The sequence below is a fragment of the Leucoraja erinacea genome, chromosome 25 (assembly GCF_028641065.1).
Source record: "Leucoraja erinacea ecotype New England chromosome 25, Leri_hhj_1, whole genome shotgun sequence".
NCBI lineage: Eukaryota > Metazoa > Chordata > Chondrichthyes > Rajiformes > Rajidae > Leucoraja > Leucoraja erinaceus.
In genome coordinates, this window is record NC_073401.1 from 15,182,231 (window position 1) to 15,202,025 (window position 19,795).

General features: G+C 42.8%; 1 protein-coding gene across 1 annotated transcript in view; it reads right to left on the reverse strand.

The window, feature by feature from the left end:
• Window positions 1-355: 355 nt before the first annotated feature.
• Window positions 356-19,795, reverse strand: part of LOC129709446 (E3 ubiquitin-protein ligase DTX1-like) — a 172,712-nt gene continuing 153,272 nt past the window's right edge. Inside the window, exons 5-9 of the mRNA XM_055655850.1 lie at window positions 17,136-17,197; window positions 9,165-9,323; window positions 5,295-5,456; window positions 3,846-3,935; window positions 356-2,233 (exon numbers count right to left, since the gene is read on the reverse strand). Coding sequence (XP_055511825.1) covers window positions 2,009-2,233; window positions 3,846-3,935; window positions 5,295-5,456; window positions 9,165-9,323; window positions 17,136-17,197 — 698 coding nt within the window. The 3' untranslated portion in view covers window positions 356-2,008. The remainder of the gene's footprint in view (window positions 2,234-3,845; window positions 3,936-5,294; window positions 5,457-9,164; window positions 9,324-17,135; window positions 17,198-19,795) is intronic.

The following is a 19,795-nucleotide window of genomic DNA, read 5'->3' on the forward strand; positions in this document are numbered from 1 at the left end:
TTAATGAACAAACTCTTGCAACAAGTGTTTTTGTTTGTCCATTCCTACATTGCCCACCTTTTACCTATTCCCGTGTTGTATTACTTTTCCTGTTTATACACGAACAGCCCTTTCTATTCTAAAATATATATATTTTAATTTATTGTTTAGCGTGTTTTGTTGAGACTTTTTTTCACTTGATAACTTCAGTGTTCTCCAGTTTTGATTTAAATGCAGATAGCTGAATAACAGTTTAAATTTACTTTCCAATTTGTCCTATAAAACAGGAGAGATTACCATCCTATCCCGTGCCTTTCCAACACTTTGACTACCGAGCACGTTTTGTTCATCATTATTGTACCGACGACTCGCATCCTGCAACAAAACCTAAAGGGACCGTCACGTTCCTCTTCCAATTGCATTTTATTTCCTCTTCAAAAAATTTTTTTTTTTTTTTGGCAATAAATCTCATAAGTTGAACACCACACAAGTCAGCCACCAGAACGTAATCAGCAGTAACAGCGATTGCTGAGTGTTACTTCTGCCAGTATTGACTATAAACATAATAGATTTGACAGCAGTTGTCAGGGTAATATTGAATATTTCTACAGCAATCATCATTCTGTAAACACTTCACAGCTCTGTAATATCCCAGCTAATTTCCCTTTGAGAGAACAACCCAGCCCGAATGTCAGTAGACATTCATTTACCGAGCCAGTGACTGCATTTGGCAGGAATATTGTCACGTTTCCGTCTCTGGGCTGGATGTATAACTCTTGTATCTTTTGACGTCCTTTTTTTAAATAAAATAATTGTTATCCTGGAAATCCCCCAGTGAAGTAATCCTCTTGCACAATCTGACCAATAAGTATATTGAGAACTCGGGAGTCCTTTTTATGAAATTGAAAACAGGAATATCCATATTGTGGGAGGGAGAAAGAATCTAAAGATAAAGTATCATTTGGCTTTGGATGCATTCACCGCAAACCTCATAAACAGAAGAAAGAGCCTCGAACACAGTAGACGTAAATGATGCAGATAAGACACTGATGTAGTTCGCTCTGAAGTATAGCAACATCTATAGATAGAAAAGTTAACTTTAAATAAACAGCCTCATCCGAGGAGGTATGTATTTATTTGCTACTGACATGCAGCATGAACCACCAGGACACTAATACTTAGCTGGACAAATGTAGTAACGCGACATACCTTAAAACACAGAACAAGCCCTTAGTTATTTCCGAATAAAACACTTTAATAAGCAGTGTCTTTTAAATTTTAAACTACCTTCGTCAAAACTTTTTTTTTTAAATGCTCCATGGTGTTGCTGTCCTCTGTGATTAAAATAAGATAATGGGCACTTTTTTTTTAAAAGCCATACAGTTTTCACATGCAAAGCTTCTTTGCTTTTCCCTCCTGCCCCCCACTGTACACCATTTACAGTGACACATCCAAGCAAAAAGACCAACATCCCTGAGAGATGTGCACACCTTGCTTATGAAAAGAAAAATACTGCATGTTTCACACACGGGGCTTGTGACCTCTAGAAAGCGAAGTGTTGGCTGATGCCAGAGTTCCTACAGCTAACCAGGAGTGCTTAGTATTTCTGCCTCTGTGCACAGTGGATGCAACACTGCAGGAAGTGCACAGTGTACAATCCAACCGCACGAAAAAGCATCTCTGTTCTTTTATTTGTAAGGATTGACCAGTGCAAGCGACCGTCAACTTGACGGCCCTCTCTGTTCTCTTATTCTTGATTTACCTTCCCCCCCCCCCCCTAATTATTAATGTTGTGTGGGTCTTTCCACAAGGAATAACAGATGCAGACTTGCACAGTATGTCACTGTAACTTGCCACCAATAAACTGAATCAGGCTGATGCAGTCTGCTTTTAACTAGCCCGAACTGGAGTTAACAAAGTAGTGGCCAAGGCAGTCAAGCAAAGCATATTTGAACCCTAGTAACGTACTTTACAGGGTGTAATCTTCAATGGCCAACGTCCTTATCGGCTGCTGCTTCTAATCCCTTCCTCAGTCCTTTATACAGTCCTCCATGACCCCTTGGGCAGATAACTCTGCCAGCACGTTGTCCAAATAGTTGGGATCTGCGTAGCCATGTCCAGTTAAATTTGATCCAAACTCTGTTTTGTGATGGATTTCGTTCCACACCACTGTATCCGTTTCACCGGTGGTGTTGGATGTTCCGATGGTGAATATCAGCCTGCGGTCCCACGCCACAATCAGCAGCTTCAGGATCTACAAAATGACAGCTACAGTTAGACAATAGACAATAGGTACAGGAGTAGGCCATTCGGCCCTTTGAGCCAGCACCGCCATTCAATGTGATCATGGCTGATCATCCCCAATCAGTACCCCGTTCCTGCCTTCTCCCCATATCCCCTGACTCCGCTATCTTTAAGAGCCCTATCTAGCCCTCTCTTGAAAGTATCCAGAGAACTGGCCTCCACCGCCCTCTGAGGCTGAGAATTCCACAGACTCACAACTAGGGGTACACAAGTAGGTGATAAAGTGGCACAGTTAGTAGAGCATCTGATCACAGCGCCAGACACATGGGTTCCATCCTGACCTTGGGTGTTGTTTGCTGCCCTAAAGACATGCGGGTTTGTTGGTTAATTGGCCTCAGTAAATTGCCCCTGGTGTGCAGGGAGTGGATCAGAAAGTGGGATAACATGGAACTAGTGTGAACTGGTGATCATTGGTCAGTGTCGACCTGGCGGGCTGAAGAGCTGTTTCCATGCTGTATCTTGAAACTAACAAGTTTAATATTCCCGGACATATCACTGAAAGGATTAGAACTTGATTTTTGGAAGATATAGCAGAAAAAGCTGGAGTAGCTCAGCGGGTCAACAGCATATCTGGAGAAAAGAAATAGGTGACGCTTCGGGTCGAGATCTTGCTTCAGACTGAGAGTCAGGGGAGAGGGAAACTAGAGGTATGAAAAGGTTCAAAACAAATCAGAGCTGGCCCTGACAGCCAAAGTGCCCACAATGGTCCATTGTTGGCTGTGAAGGAGGTGATAACGCGGGGATACAAACCGTGAAGCTAGTAGGATGACTAGAGTGGGGGAGGGATGGCGAGAGGGGGAATGCAAGGGTAACTTGAAATTAGCAAAATCAATATTCATACTGCTGGGTTGTAAGCTTCCCAACCAAAATATGACGTGCTGTTTCTCCAATTTGCGTGCGTTGGGTTGGGTGCGTAATTAATGAGCAATGACATGCAGAGCTGGGGACTCGGTGCAGAGCGGTACGATCTGGCTGCCTGGTTAATTGTTGGACTGCCAGAGACACTTAGCTCACGTCTTTTCGTTAGTTTAGGATTATTATCATCACATGCCGAGGTATAGTGAAAAGCTTTGTTTTGCATGTAATCCAGCCAGTGAAAAGACTGTACGTTGTTACAATTAGTGTACAGCCAAAGGAAATAACGTTTAGTGCAAGGTAAAGTCCGATTAAAGATGGCTGGAGGGTCTCCAATGGGGTAGCTGATAGGTCACGGATGCTCTCTAATTGGTGAGAGTTGCCTGATAACAGCTGAGAAGAAACTGTAACTGAATCTGGAGGTGTGTGTTTTCACACTTCTATACCTCCTGCCTGCTGGAAGTGGAAACACGGGGCAGTGACCGGCGTGAGACCGGTCCTTGATTTTGCTTGTGGCAGCGTGAGTTGGGGTGTCTCTTCTGTGATTCCAAGACTCCTGCAGCCAACAGGTGGACAAGAGCTTAGTTCAATAATCTTGATGACATATAAAGCGTTGGTTGTTATTCTAGATTTCAAATTCAGTTCACCCGGATGAGTTGAGTGTTTGGTAACGTTGGTGCAAAGACAAGGAGACGACCGTCTCTTACCTTGCGTCCTTTGTCATTGTCGGGCAGGTAGCAGTGCCGTGGAAATCCTCTGGCAGTGAACTTCTTCCCTTGGTTAGGGTGTTCAACGCCCTGTGCATAATTAAAAGGGAACGATAAGGAAACTGGATCATGATTATCATGCAAGTAATGGAGCAACTGAGATGATTTTTCATCCTCACGTTGCCTGCAGTGAGTCTCATCCACCAAGACAGAGCATTACACATCAGAAGAGTACTGTTGTAAAAGAATGACAAAATTAACAGGGTGACACGGTGGCGGAGCTGTACAGTTGCTGCCTTACAGCTCCAGACACGGGTTCAATCCTGACTATGGGTGCTATCTGTATGGAGTGTATACATTCTCCGGGTGCTCCGATTTCCTCCCAAACTCCAAAGACGTGCAGGTTTGTAGGTTAATTGGCTTCTGTAAATTGTCCCCAGTGTGTAGGATAGTGCTAGTGTACCGGATGATCGCTGGGCGGCGTGGACTCTGTGGCCGAAGGTCAGGATATGTAGAAGAGCCAGTGGCTGAATCATTCTTGTTTGCTTTGTATTCTATATCGGAGTCATACAGCACGGAAACGGGCCCTTCGGCCCAATCTGTCCATGCCGACCTAGATGCCCCATCTGAGCGAGTCCCATTTTCCCCCATTTGGTCCATATCTCTCTAACCCTTTTCTATCCTGAACCTCTCCAGGTTCCTTGTGTTGTTATTGTACCTAGCTCAACTACTTCCTCAGGCAGCTCGTTTCATAACGACCATTGTCTTTGTGAAAAACTTACCTGTCAGGTTCCTATTAAATCTTTATTCTATCACCATAAACCTGTGTCCTCTGGTTCTTGATTCCCCTACCCTGGGGGAAAGGACCCTGTGCATTCACCCTATCTATGCCCTCCAGCCTCCTGCGCTCAAAGGAATAAACTCCTTGTCAGCCCAACCTCTCCCTATAATTCAGGCTCTTGAGACCTGGCAACATGTTCTTAAATCTTGACTGCACCCTTTTTAGATCAATGGCATCTTTCCTGACCAAAACTGAGCACAATAATCTCTCTTATTTTTGTACTAAATATGGAGAATGTGTGTGTACAACTTGTACCAAAGAAATGCTATTATTGCATAGATCAAGTTACTCTTTCAGTTGAAACTTGAAGTTAGACACAAAGTGCTGGAGTGACTAACTGAGTCACTCCAGCACTTTGTACTTTTTTTTTAATAACCCGGCACCTGCAGTTCATTTTTACTACCCTCAAATAAGATATTCTTGATTTACAATATTTGTAAATGGATTTAAAAAAAAGATTGGGGCAAACTCGAGCAAATGGGACGAGCTTAGATGGTGCACCTTGGTCGGCATGGATGAGTTGGGCCGAAGAGTTTGTTTCCCCGCTGTGTGACTCTATAGCTAAACAAACCAGCCCAAGATGTGAAAAGGTTAAAAGTATTATTCACCTGTAGTCCTGCTGGGATGTCGTAGACAATGCGGATTGTTTTGAACTCGGGGTATCCTGGCAACGAATGTGGGATCACATGGTATTCCATCTTCCCAGGTGGCTGTGTTCCAGTTTTCTCACCATAGATAGCCTTGCAGGTGGGGCATTGCAGGCTGCCGTCCTTAACACGGGAAATCACATTACCGTTAATCACATTATCATCCACACCCTTTTCACTTGCAAAGCCAATCTACTCAATATCCTTCTGTGCTTGGGATTTATATAACGTTACATTCTTCACTCCAAATGCTTACAAAGGTCTCTGATTCTGAGATAAGTTCTCTTGGTGTCATATTGCTGTTTAATATGTCAAGTTTTCATTGTCATATTAAATGTGGCATAGATATTGAGAGACGGTGTGCTGGAGTAACTCAGCGGGTCAGGCAGCATCTCAGGAAGATCAGAGGTAGATGACATTTCAGGTCGGGACACTTTTTCAGACTGATTGTGGTGGGTAGTGGGGCGGGTGGAGGAAGGGGAGGAAAGGTGAAAGAGGTGGGGATGGGACAAAGTCTTCCAGCTTTCTTCCCCCTACTGCAATCAGACTGAAGAAGGGTCCCAACCTAAAAGGCCACCTGTCTATGTTCTCCTGTGATGCTGCCTGACCTGCTGAGTTACTCCAGCACTTTGTGTCTTCATCTGTAAACATGCCTGCAGTTCCTTGTTTCTACATGGCATATATATGCATGACATGTCTATTAGATATGTGTTCTGTTGCCAGTACATATGACAATTAAACATCTTTGACCAAATCAAAATTGAATAATTAAGAGTGTTTAATTGATATAATTGACACAGAACAATGTAATTCTTTCTTGCAGCAGCTTAACAAACCTGTGAAGGCAATACACGTAGAGAATATTATTTATTGATTTTAATTTGATAATTAATAGGCACAATACTAGTGAAAATAAAATCCCAAAGTCTTTTGTGCAACCAAAGACAACCATAGTTCATGTTGGGGGTTAGTGTTGTGCTGTGTTCAAGAGCCTGATGGTTGTTGGGAAGAAGCTGTTCTTGAACCTGGTGGTTTTCAGACTTCTAGGATGTGGGTATTGCCTTTCCCTTCATGGCCTTGAGAAGATGAAGGGTTGTAAACCACTGGCATCCTCCCAGTTGTTGGGATGAGAGTTCCAGGATTGAGACTGTGTAATGATAATGAAACAGTAAAATCGATATGATGTACGATTTGGAGAAGGAGCTGCAAATGGTGGGGTTATGGGTTTCAGAGACGTTCTTGGAATGATCTGAGTAAGTAACCGTATAGTATTTCAGAGATGGCAGCCGCTATGAGCTACTGGTGAAGCAAATAAATCTTTAAGATGTGGCAATGCACCCAGTCAATTGGTGCAAATATTGTTAAATAGGGCCATTAGACTGCAGACATTGGGATCTTGAGCAAAACTCAGAGTGCAGGAGGAACTCAGCAGGTCAGGCAGCATCTGTGGAAGGAATGGACAAAGGATGTTTTGGGTCATGACCCTTCTTCAGACTGAATATTGTTAAATCATTTGTTTATAGATTGGAGGAGATCATGTAGAAAAGCAAAAAGGCTGCAGATGCTAAAAGAACTTAAATCGAAGAGAAAATGTTGAAACTACTGTGAGTTTGGTGCACTGAGTATTTCTAGCATTTCTTCTTTCGATGGCATGTTGAAACTGTTCGTGTAGTGCTCCATCAGTTTCTAGGTTGCACGACAACTAGCATTCAGAACCAAGGCCCAAGTGGCACAGCGGTAGAGTTGCTGCCTCATAGCGCCAGAGACCTGGGTTTGATCTTGACTATGGCTCCAGCTGTGCAGAGTTTGCACGTTCCTCCTGTGACCACGTGGGTTTCGTCTGGGTGCTCCGGGTTCTTCCCATATCCCAAAATCATGTGGGTTTGTAGGTTAATTATCCCTCTGTAAATTGTCCCTAGTGTGCAGGGAGTGGATGAAAAAGTGGGATAACATAGAACTAGAGTGAACATGTGTTCGATGGTTGGCGTGGAATTGTTGGGCAGAAGGGCCTGTTTCACAAAATGCTGGAGTAACTCAGTGGGACAACTCGAGACCCGAGACGTCACCCATTCCTATCTCTAATCTAAGCACCCTACATAGTTCTGAAGTCAGACACCTTGGGAAATGGTGACCACACAGAGAGTATACGTCAGACTGGGTTTACTCTGAGAATTACAAGAGCGTATGATTTTAATATATTGCTGGTATTTCTCAGAGGATTGGCTATTGCAACATTTGTTTTGCTAATGATGTAGAATTTCTGTTTGTGAGAATTGATTTACGGTAATTTGAAAATTCATGGGCCAAGTAACAGGCCTAATGGAACTTTATATTAAATCTGTTCATATTATTCCATAAGTCTCTCCACTTTGCTGTCGTTGTTTGAAATTTATTGATAAACACGTTTGCTGTTCTCAATGTGAATCTTTCACAGAGTGAAGTGGAAGGAAAAATCAGATCGAGATTGCAATGTTTGAATAAATATTTTCCTGTCACCTACTGGGGCGATTCAAACATCACATTATTGGCTTTCTACCGCTCTCTGCACACTACCAGATTAGTTTTCTCCCCTCCTCTCTGCTGGCTATTGATTCCAGCATTACTAATGCTCGGCCTGTAATCGGACCATACCCACTAATGACTGACACCTGCTTTTTGCGCTATCATCTGATGCCCCTTGTTAGAAACATAGAAAATAGGTGAAAGATTCAATATGATCATGGCTGATCATCCAACTCGGTATCCTGTACCTGCCTTCTCTCCATACCCCCTGATCCCTTGAGCCACAAGAGCCACATCTAAAATGTAGCCAATGAACTGGCCTCAACCACCTTCTGTGGCAGAGAATTCCACAGGGTTGTTGAACCTTCTAACAATGTAAGCCCATAATTAACTTTTATCTAACGCTTGATCGGTGGGTCTTTGGTGGGTAATTTCCCTCCTGGGATCAACAAAGCTCTATCGTAGTGTAATTTCAATTCCTGTTACCCAGATTGCAAATGGATGCAACTATAAAACATGAATATTCTTATCGTAAATCATCAGGCAAACAAAACTCGACTAAAGGGTGACTTTAAATCACGCGGTCCACGGAGGTTGATTTCGGAGGAGTTGAAGACCATTCGGCCCCAATGTACTTGCTTTCCCGTTCAACAAGAACATAGGTGATCTGATGGGGAATCTCAAACAGGCATTCCTGCAAATTCTGAGAAGCTTTCGCCCCACTGAGTTACCAAAAATCTATCCAAGTCTACCGGAAAGCTTTCAAAGACTCTACTTCCATTGCCTTTGGATGGAGGAGAGTTTCAACGACTCGTGATCTTCAGGAAAAATTCACCTGACCCCAGTCTCAAGCTTTGTTTGTAGACCGCGCCCCTAGCTCTCGATCTTCCCACAAAGGTGATATCCTCTCCATATCTAGTCTGTCCGGGCAATAGACTGCTGGATCAACACAGTTTTGATGGACAGTGATCGCAGGATCTTGTAATGTCTCTTACTCCCCTTCTGCCATCTAAATAAATAAATTGCAGGTGTGTACAGTTATTCAACGTTCCAATCAGTCTGAAGAAGGATGCCGACCCGAAATCACCTATCCAAAATGTCATCTGTCCATGTTCTCCAGAGATGCTACCTGACCTGTGGAGTTACTTCAGCACTTTGTGTCTTTTTACTTTTGTAAACCAGCGTCTGCAGTTCCTTGTGTCTCCTCAAAAGAGTTTCTTGGCTGCAGCACAAGTAAGTTTAATTTTAGGTAATTACAAGCTGAGGTTCGTAATGTTTCAGGTAGGGGTGGGGGTGGTGCTGGCTGGCTGGCTGGTCGGTTGGCCTTACCTTGTTGCCATTGTTGTACATGGCCACCAGACACAGGAGATGGTACATGTGGCTGCATTTGCTGAGCCTTCCCACCAGTTCAGGCTTCACCCCCTTCAGATTCAGCACCCCCTCATAGCCTGAGGAACTGATCAGCCTCTCCATACAGATGGTGCAATCCTGGTGAGGGAGCAAAGGCACAGTTAGAAGCCGGGACACAAATCCGATTTCAAGAGTCATGAGACTATTTGGTACATGAGACTATTTGGTACATGAGACTATTTGGTACATGGAAATCAAGAACTCTCAGATGTAGACAATCTGAAATTAAACTGGCAATTGTACAGGTCATGTACCAATGTTCATAATGAAGGGTGTTTCAAGTCAAAGAACAGCACGGTGGCGCAGCGGTAGAGTTGCTGCCTTGCAGTGCAAGATACCTGGGTTCGATCCTGACTACGAGTGCTGTCTCTACGGAGTTTGCACGTTCTTCCTGTGACCGCGTGGGTTTACTCCAGGTGCTCCGGTTTCCTCCCACACTCAAAGACATGCAGATTTGTAGGTTAATTGGCTTTGGTAAATTGTAAAATAATCCCAAGTGTGTAGGATAGTGCTAGTGTATGGGGTTATCGCCGGACGGTGTGGACTCAATTGGCTAAAGGACCTGTTTCTGTGCTCTGTCAAACTCTGTGCAGACAGCAACCATAATCAGGATCAAACCCAGGACTCTGGCGTAGCAAGGCAGCAACTCTACCCCTCGCCTCTGTTGTTTCAATTTAACAAGTCCCTAAGATCTAATACCTATTGCTGAAGTCTAAATAATATGGCTAGTTTATAGATGATTGTTGAGCCACTAATAGATTTCAAGATCACCAAAAAGTAATTTGCAGCACATTGTCGTGTCCTTGTGAATTCAAACAAGTCTATCCACTTTTTGAAAACTACACAGATTTATAGATTCTACAAAAATCATTGCTGCAGCAGATTTTACATTGTTTATCAAAGATGCATATTTCTATTGATAACTTGCTTTAATATTAGAATCTGGGGAGTTGGCAGTTATTAGTTCATGAATCAAAAGCCCAGTCTTCAAAGGCCAAGTGTTTTGAAATCGGCTGGTGATGTTTGGATCTAGTATTTGCTGCTACTTGATACAAATCCACATGAATGAGGGAAAGTGATTGTAGGCCACAATAGGTTATTTGGTCCTCATCGTCTCGGGCAATAGAACATTATTTCACTTAACCACCCCTTAAAAAGAATCGATTCCAACTTTGGGTTTCAAGAAATAACAACTTCTTCCATGATCATTCAGAGTTATGGATTCACAAGGGACTGTGGATGCTTGAATCATGAGCTGAACACTAAGTGCTGAAGGAACTCACTGGGTCAGGCAGCATTTAATGGTGGCGCAGTTGGTAGAGCTGCTGTCTCACAACGCCAGAGACCTGGGTTCGATCCTGATCTCGGGTGCTGTCTGTGTGGAATTTTGCATGTTCGCCCTGTGACTGCGTGGGTTTCCCCCGGGTGCTCCGGTTTCCACCCACATCTCGAAGACATGCAGGTTTTGTAGGTTAATTAGCCTCTGTAAATTGCCTCTAGTGTGTAGGGTGTGGATGTGAAAGTGGGATAATATAGAACTAGTGTGAACAGGTGATTGATGGGCCGGAGGGCCTGTTTCTATACTGTGTAACTAAACTAATTTATAGATGATTTGGTTTTTGTGTGTCTGAGTACATGTTCCTTTATGCTACTGCAACTTAGATTTTTCATCCTACCATTGGCTGGCATTGCCCGTGCATGTGACAATAAGCATGAACTTTAACTCATTTTCTTCCACTGAAAATACTATTTAGAAAGAGGCACTCGTTATGCCTGCTTGACTTTAGTTTTAGGTTTAAAGATACAGCGTGGAAACGGGCCCTTTTCCCCGTCGAGTCCTCATCGATCAACCAGACACTAGTTCCATCCTACTCACTAGGGACAATGTACAGAAGCCAATTTACATAAACCTACACGTTTTTAGAATGTGGGAGGAAACCGGAGCAACTGGAAAAAACCCATGCGGTCACAGAGAGAACATACAAAAGCCTTACAGACAGGATCGAACCAGTGCCTCTAGCACTGTGAGTAAGTTCTTCACCGCTCTGCTACTGCGCCGCCCCTCACACCCAAATTTGGAATGAGCTTCATGTTGGAATTGACAACACTTCTATTGCATTGTGTTGGTGGCCACCTGTGAAGTAAGTTCCTTTCTGATACCACATCGTCAACATAAGTGTTGGGGGGGGGGGGGGATTGCAAATTGTTGGACCTTGACAAAGCGGCTTCTAACAGGCAGAGGCAGCAAGTGGAATTGGATTTATTTTTAAAGGTTAAAAAGAGGGAGGGTGAAGAGGGGGGGGGGTGGGATGAGCAGCACCTGAGCAGTTGGGGGCTATGGGTGAGTGGTGCAATATTGCGCTGGTGAAAATTGCATTGGGGGAACGGGTGAGTTATGGAATATTGCATTGGGGAAACAGGACCCAACGGGTCCTACTTGGTCTGGTATACCTCTAAATCTTTCCTATACATCCACCTGCCCAAGCCTTTTGAAAGATTCCAGCATGTCATCTTTTTAAATCCGTGAGTAAAGCCATAAAAATTTAAGGGCACTGTTGAAAAATAATTACAAATCCAATTAAAGGGGAAATTAGAAAGAGAAATGTTTTAGAACCAGAGTCTATTTTTTTTTAAAATGGGAATCAGTTTCTCAGAGAAAACTACGAGAAGGGATGGGAAGCCAACAAAATGAGGTGGTTTGTGCCTTGAAAAAATCAATAAGGATGTAATAGACACAATGTTGTAGTTTTCTGCTTATTTAATGATCCATTCAGGAAAAGAAAGATGCCAAATACTACTGCTAATTAAAAATTAAAACTGTTCTATTTATTCAGTGAGGAAATGTTAACAACTGTCAGATAAATTACCCTGACTATTTCATACAGCAGTCGTTGGTGGAAGAATTAAAGAGATGCAAAGTGGTGTACTAGAATGCTGCCTGAATTAGACAGTATTAGACATATGAAGAGGCTGAACAGACTTGGATTGTAATCTCTGCCTTAAAAATATCAATATACAGCCTCCATAGCCTTCTGTGGCAAAGAATTCCACATATTCACCACCCTCTGACTAAAGAAATTCCTTCTCATCTCCTTCCAAAAGGAACATCCTTTAATTCTGAGGCTATGATCTCTAGTCCTAGACTGTCTCCCTAGTGGAAACATCCTCTGCACATCCACTCTATCCAAGCCTTTTACTATTCGGTATGGTTCAATGGGACCCCCCCCCCTTAACTCTAAATTGATGAGATGCATGGATAGGGTAGACAGTCAGAACCTTTCCCCCCACAGGGTGGAAATGTCAAAGACTAGAGGACATAGCTTAGCAATGTTACAAAATTTTGAGATTTAAAAAATCAAGTCTGCAATTTATCCCATCAGATAAAGCATAACAATAAGTTTAATTTGACACCAAATTCACTTTCATATCTCAAGTATTAAAAAAGTTATGACCATTTTCATACTCGGAAATTAGCATCTTGTTCCCTATTGATTTTCAATGGACATTACAAAAAAGCTGTGATCTTGGATAATCAAAAGCCCATTTCTTAAGGAAAGATTAACATTTTTAAATAGCCTAAGTGTCCAAAGATTATTCACAAATAATTCACAATATAACATGATTTTTATATCTAATTTACATTAATTTATAGGCCAAATGGAAGGAATTTAGTGTTCAATTGCTGTAAATAAATGCCCATTTAAATCGGCTTTCTAGTGGGTTCATGTGGAACGCGCTGGTTTAGAACGTTGACATAGCGCTGGATTAGTGCCCTCAAATGCCGAGAAAAATACTGCGGGATATAAAAAGCCCAAAATGAGCTACTCGCTATAGATGACTTGATATATAGGGTTATATATATGCCCCATTTAATGTAAAAATAAGGTACATACCTTTAATTGTTTGCTCTATAAAACCCTGGGGCTGCGAGAGGTCGCGGAATGAAACAGTAATTTTAAAACTATTAGAACTATATTATCGAGGCCTATAAAACTAATAATACCTTTTGCGACCGGGTCTTGCAGCGATTTTTCGTTAATGATTTACTAGGCTGAACATGTGCGATTAGTACAGCCTAGTAAAAATCGCATTTTAAACCCGCCCCCTCCAAACAGCGCCAAAATCGCGGCCATGGCTGAGGGCAGATTCCCAATGACGATTCAGGTAGGTTTTGTAACATACCTACATAGCTTCAAAGTGATGGGGCAAAGTTTAAAGGAGATGTGTGGAGCAAATTTAAAAATTAAAAAAATATCATAATGAGGATGGTTGGTGCCTGCTATATGCTACCAGGGGTTGTGGTAGAGGCAGATACGATAGTGGAAGTTCAGAGGCTTTTAGTTAGGCACATAAATATTTAGTGAATGGAGGGATATGGATCACGTGCAGGCAGAGGGGATTGGTTTGAAAGGGGGGGGGGGATACAGAAACCTTGAACATTTAAACACATTGAATGTGCACTTCACTGCGGTAACCTGCCAGTCTACAGACCAAGATATCCCCAACTTGGCATGGAGGCAATTCCCATGTGGCATCCCCCTGTGCTATAAATTACAGCGGTTCCATGATGAAAAGCCAGATTCATTAATCATGTTAATGAGGGAAAGGCCAGGTTTTAATCGCCCCTTGCTTTGTTTCCGACTCAATTGAAATTCCTTTAAGAACATGCCCATGGTGGGGACATCAATGGATGATTGAATTTAAACATAACGCGCATTTGTTAGCGTCTGAATTACAGATTTCACGGGAAGTCAGGCCGAAGTACCTGTGCTGTTCTATATTCTAAGATCCTAAACATTTTAATTTTGATTTCTTGCAGTTATGTTCCAATCCCCTGCCTAGCATCGGAAATGTAACTCGTGCTTGTTCATGACAGCATGTGGAGACTGTAAAGTAGTTAAACGGGAAATTAAGAAAGTAAAAATAATAAAAAGTGAGACATTGTCAAATGAGTTGGTAAAGGTTTAATGTTTATCACAGAAATACATGTACGTGAAGTACATAGGACAGCAATTAGTTAGGACAGCACGTTGCTGGACTGTGATGTGCAAAAGAGCATCAATTTTAATTTGAATTCATTTTAAGTGAATTGCAACCAGCTAATAGCCTTCCACAAATGTCAAAATATTGGAAGCAATGTGCTTTCAAATGGCACAAATCGTACCAAGTAATTCAACCTCCGCGAATAAACTTATTCCAAGGCCCACTGTCCTTTTCCCCAAGGTTGGCATTTGGTGCAGCTGGTAGAGCCACTGCCTCAGTGTCAGAGCCCGAGGTTCGATCCTAACTGTGGGTACTGTCTGTGTGGGGTTTGCACGTTCTCCCCTTTGGCCACGTGGGTTTCCTCTGGATGCTCCGGTTTCTTCCAATATCCCCAATAAGTGCGGGCTTGTAAGTTAATTGGCCTCTAAATTGTCGCTAATGTGTAGGTAGTGGATGAGATAGTGGGATAACATTGAACTTGTGTGAACTGGTGAACAATGGTTGGAGTGGACTCGGTAGGTTGAAGAGCCTGTGTCTCCATGCTGTATCTCTAAACTAAACTAAACCGCATCGAGGCGCTCCCGTCTCTCCTTCCCTGCACTCTTGACAACTTTCTTTGTTTTATTCATTTTCAGGATGTGCGCATTGCCTTTCCTTTACTACCCCAGAGAGGGTGAAGCCTTCTTGAACCAGTATCATCCTTCTAACTGTTGGGAAGGGAGTTCCAGGATTTGATGATGAAGAAACAGTAACATCGTTCGCAGTCAGTGTGGTGTAACCCGAGGGACCTGCAGATGGTGAAGGTTATGGTGAGGCATGGCTACAACTATTTTCCCTTGATGTCCATTGACTGTAGTTTCACCAGGACAACTTGGTCAGCCAACACAGGTAGTCTCTAACGCAGGGCATCACTCTCAACCCATCTGTGGAATCTGCCTCCTTAGTCCACGTTAGGATAAAGGTTGTGATGAGATCTGGATCGAATGGATCTGGTGAAAACTTAACTTGGCAATTGCTAAGTAGACTACTGATGCAAAACTGATGCTCTCCGTCACCTTAGGGCAGCACAGCGGTAGAGTTGCTGCTCCAGAGACCCGGGTTTGATCCTGACTACTACGGGTGTTGTCTGTGTGGAGTTTGTACATTCTCCCTGTGACCGGCATGGGTTTCCTCCCACACTCTAAAGGTGTTCTGGTTTAATTGGCTTCTGTAAACTGTGAAATTGTTCCTAGTGTGTAGGATAGTGCTGGTTTATGGGTTGCTAGTCGGTACGGACTCAGTGGGCCAAAGGGCCTGTTTCCATGCTGATTGAAATCTACCTAGTAAGGTTCAAACCCAACAGAGGTAAAAATATCAGGCCCATGGATTGAAGGCCAACATCAGGAGTGCAGGAGTAGGCCATTGGTCTCACATGGCCTCGATTAAATTATAGACCCCCTACTGGCTTTGAACATGATGATTATTAAAATATTGAAAAGCCAAAGGAGTGGAAATACCTGTGGCCAAATTTTCTCCTTTAAGTTATAGTTATGACTAAACCCACCACCCACAAAACTGCATTGGCTATGACAGCTGGCTTTGGGGTGTAGAGGTTAATTTAGTTTAGAGATACACCTTTTGCCCACCAAGTCCACACCGACCAGCGATCCCTTACACTAGGGACAATATACAATTTTTACCAAAGCCAAATGAACCTATAAGCCCAACGTCTTAGGAGTGTAGAAGGAAACTGGATCGCACGGTGGAAATCCACACGATCACAGGGAGAATGTACATACTCCGTACGGACAGCATCCTTAGTCGGGGCTGAACCCGGGTCACGAGCACTGTAAGGCAGCACCTCCACCGCTACACCTTATTGTGAGAAGCATTATTTTAGATACAGAATGGATCTTCCTTTGGTGGGATCAGCAGGATGGGAAGACTAGGAATGTGGAATTTCATCACCAACTTGTATTCTTTATTTTCAGTTTTGTAAGAAATCATATTATAAAAATGCATACTATTCCAGACATTTACAGAGATGGACAGGAGTATGAACACAGACAATACACCAGAGATCATTGTATTGATATTACCGTCTACCACACAGTTGTAGATCTAAATTAATATCAGGTCACAAGGAATTGTTGGAGCAAATGACCCAAACGTTGGTCCAAGAATTTATAGAATGTCTTAAAGCAGGTGGAGGCAGAATGGTGGACAGGTTGCAGAGTAGTACAGCACAGAAACAAGCTTCAGCAAACCAAGCTGGTGTTTTGGGCTTGTCCCAATTTCTTGCATTTGGCCTAAAGCATTCTTAAACCCTTCCTATCCATATAATTGTGCAAATATCTTTTAAAAGCTGTAATTGTACCAGCTTCTATAGCTTCCTCTGGTAGCTCATTGCATCTGTGGACTGTCTGGTATTCATATCAGGTTTTAACTGATATCAGAGTAGGCGATGGCATATGTGTTGAGGGAACAAATTTGTGTCAAAATTCAAAATCAAAGGCTTCATCTTTAATAATATTTAATGTATTTACATCCAAGACTGGATATCAGGTAATTTATAGTGGGGATAGTTCTGAAACCATGACAGGCAAGAGAATTACCAGTTCCAGATGACATGAAGGACCAATGAAAAATACGATGAATGAAAGACTCGCGCACACACACACACACTCTTACAATTAGAGATGTTTAAACTCAGAAACAATCTTCGTTTGGGTCAGTTTTCTACAAAGCAGCTTTTGGTTGAAAGGAAGGAAAGAATGAAATCACAGTGAGGATTTGCTGTTTTAATGAGCATCGACTTTGATCTTTCTGTTAGATTGAGATAATGAACAATTGCCCCCAGACACTCCATCACCTCCTGGGCTTTCTGTAGTAATCTGACTGAGGGATTGCCTGAAAGAGGACGCTCACCTCATCTGGCGGATTCTTGACCTTCTGCATGTATCTCCGCACCACGTCCTCTGGAGATTTTCCTGTGAGAGATAGAATAATATTGGACATCGTTATTATACATGGGGGGGAAAAAATCCCCAGAAACAAAATTTCAGGTGCGGAACAGAGGTCAGCAACATCATTAGCAGAACACTGCGACGGAAACAACTTGTACTCGAAGGATGACGAAAGGTTGAGGATTCCAAATTAATTTCCACAGGGCTGATTATACTCTGCATGTGTGCCTCGTAGACCATAACCTTGTTAGTTGTCTGCAATGATTACAGAATCCAATAAGCATGGAATTGGGCTCCAGAGAGTTTGCCTGTCTTTTCCATTGTTGCAAACTCTCCAATAACATTGTTTTTTTTCCCTCCTAGACCATCTGTGTCATCTACATCAACAATTTGGATGAGAATATGCAAGGTATGATTAGCAAGTTTGCAGAAGTATTTAATGAGACAGACATAACAAGATGGATTTAACACCTTTGACAATGGATAACTTACTGGACCCAGATGGAAAAAAAAGTCCGGAACCTTTTAATTACTACTGACTATCAACAGTGGTGTTGGGGGTTAAGAAGGTGACTAATGTTATAGCATTGTTTTATAAAGACCGGAAGAAACAAACGGTAACTATAGGTCAATTAGTTTAATTCAGGTAAAGGACAAGTTATTGATGTCAATCCTGGGATTCAGGTAAAGGACAAGTTATTGATGTCAATCAAGTGTAGCAAAGTAAAAATCCATGGCAGATTGGATCAAAATGGCTCAAACCAACATTGTTTACCTATAACTACTAACTGTGTTATGCTGGGTTTCGGTTAAACAATGCTGAGATTTGAAATTCTCATTTTTGTTAATTGTATCATGGTTTCCACTCTTCTCTTCTCTATGCCGCTAATTTACTCCGACATCTGCATCTCTAATCCTGGACGCTTGATCAGTGCTGAATTGCTGCTCCATTGCTTAGTGAGCCCGTGGCATTCTTTTAGGAAGGAGATGAGGAGAAATGTCTTTAGTCAGAGGGTGGTGAATCTGTGGAATTCTTTGCCACAGAAGGCTGTAGAGGTTGTCAATGGATATTTTTTAAAGCGATGTCATAGATCGATGAGTACAGGTGTTGGAGGTTATGGGGAGAAGGCAGAGATAGATCAGCCATGATTGAATGGTGGAGGAGACTTGATGGACCGAATGGCCTAATTTTACTCCTATGACCGTAAGAAGGCTTCAAGCTCTCTGGTGGCACAGCTGATAGAGCCATTGCCTCAACGCCAGAGAGCCAGGTTTAATCCTGACCTCGGGTGCTGTCTGTGTGGAGTTTGCACGTTCTTTGTTACTGTGTGAGTTTTCTCCCACATCCCAAAGATGTGCAAGTTTGTAGGTTGATTGGCCTCTGTAAATTGCCCGTAGCATGCAGTGTGTGGATGAGAAAGTGGGATACAGTTTGATGGTTGGCACGTTTCCATGCTGTATCTCTGAACTTTAGAGATGTGGCATGGAAACAGGCCCACAGAGACCACGCTGACCCGCGATCACCCATGCACTAGCACTGTCCTGCACATTAGGGGCCATTTACAGACATCAATTAACCTACAAACCTATAGGTCTTTGGAGTGTGGGAGGAAACCGAAGACCCACTCGGTCGCAGGGAGAATGTACAAACTCCATATATGGACAGCACCCATAGTCAGGATCGAACCCGTGCCTCTGGCGCTGTAAGGCAGCAACCCTACTGCTGTGTCACTCCAACTTAAACCCTGGAGTTCCCTTCCAAAACCTCTTGCCTCTTTCTTTCTCTTAAGATGTTCCTTTTTTAAAAAAAAAAAACTATACCACTGAAGATGTCATTTTATCTCCTTGTGACTGTGTCAACCTTTGCTTGATGTTGCATGTTGAGGTTAAAGATGCTATATAAATGAAAGTTAAGGTTATATTTAGGAGGTGATTTCTTTCAGAGAAGCACATTTAGGAAGAGAAGACAGGAAGTTATGGAGTAACTCAGTGGGTCAGGGAGCATCTCTGGAGAACATGGATGGGTGACGTTTTGCGTCGGGACCCTTCCTCAGACCATTTAGTAATGTGCCATTGCATCATATTGGCTGCCATTTTCTGGCTGCAAGTCAATAGAATCCTCGAAGGGTTATAATCTGCTGAATTCTGTCCTACATGGCATAGGGGAATGCCAGCAATATGAAAATGTCAATAATAACCTCATCCAAAAGGCCTGGACACCTTCCAGCTCAGCCACAGGAAACCATTACAGTAATAAACAAGATGTACATTTAATTCTATACAACACTTAAATCTGTTTCAAATACAAAGCAAGATGCTGGAGGAACTCAATAGGTCAGGCAGCATCTGTGGAGGGAACAGGCAGACAACATTTCGGTTTGGGACCCTTCTTCAAAATGTAACCCTACTCCATCATGAAGTGTCTTGACCTAAAATGTTACCTGTCCAGATGCAAAAATCTTCAGGGTGCGAGAGGAAAGATTTTAAAGGGGGCTTCATATTTTTCACTGAGGGCAGGGGGTCTATGGAGCACCCAGAGAAAACCCACATCATCCCAGGGAGAATCTGCAAACAGCACACTGACAGCACCCATAATTAGGATCCAACCCGGGTGTCTGGCGC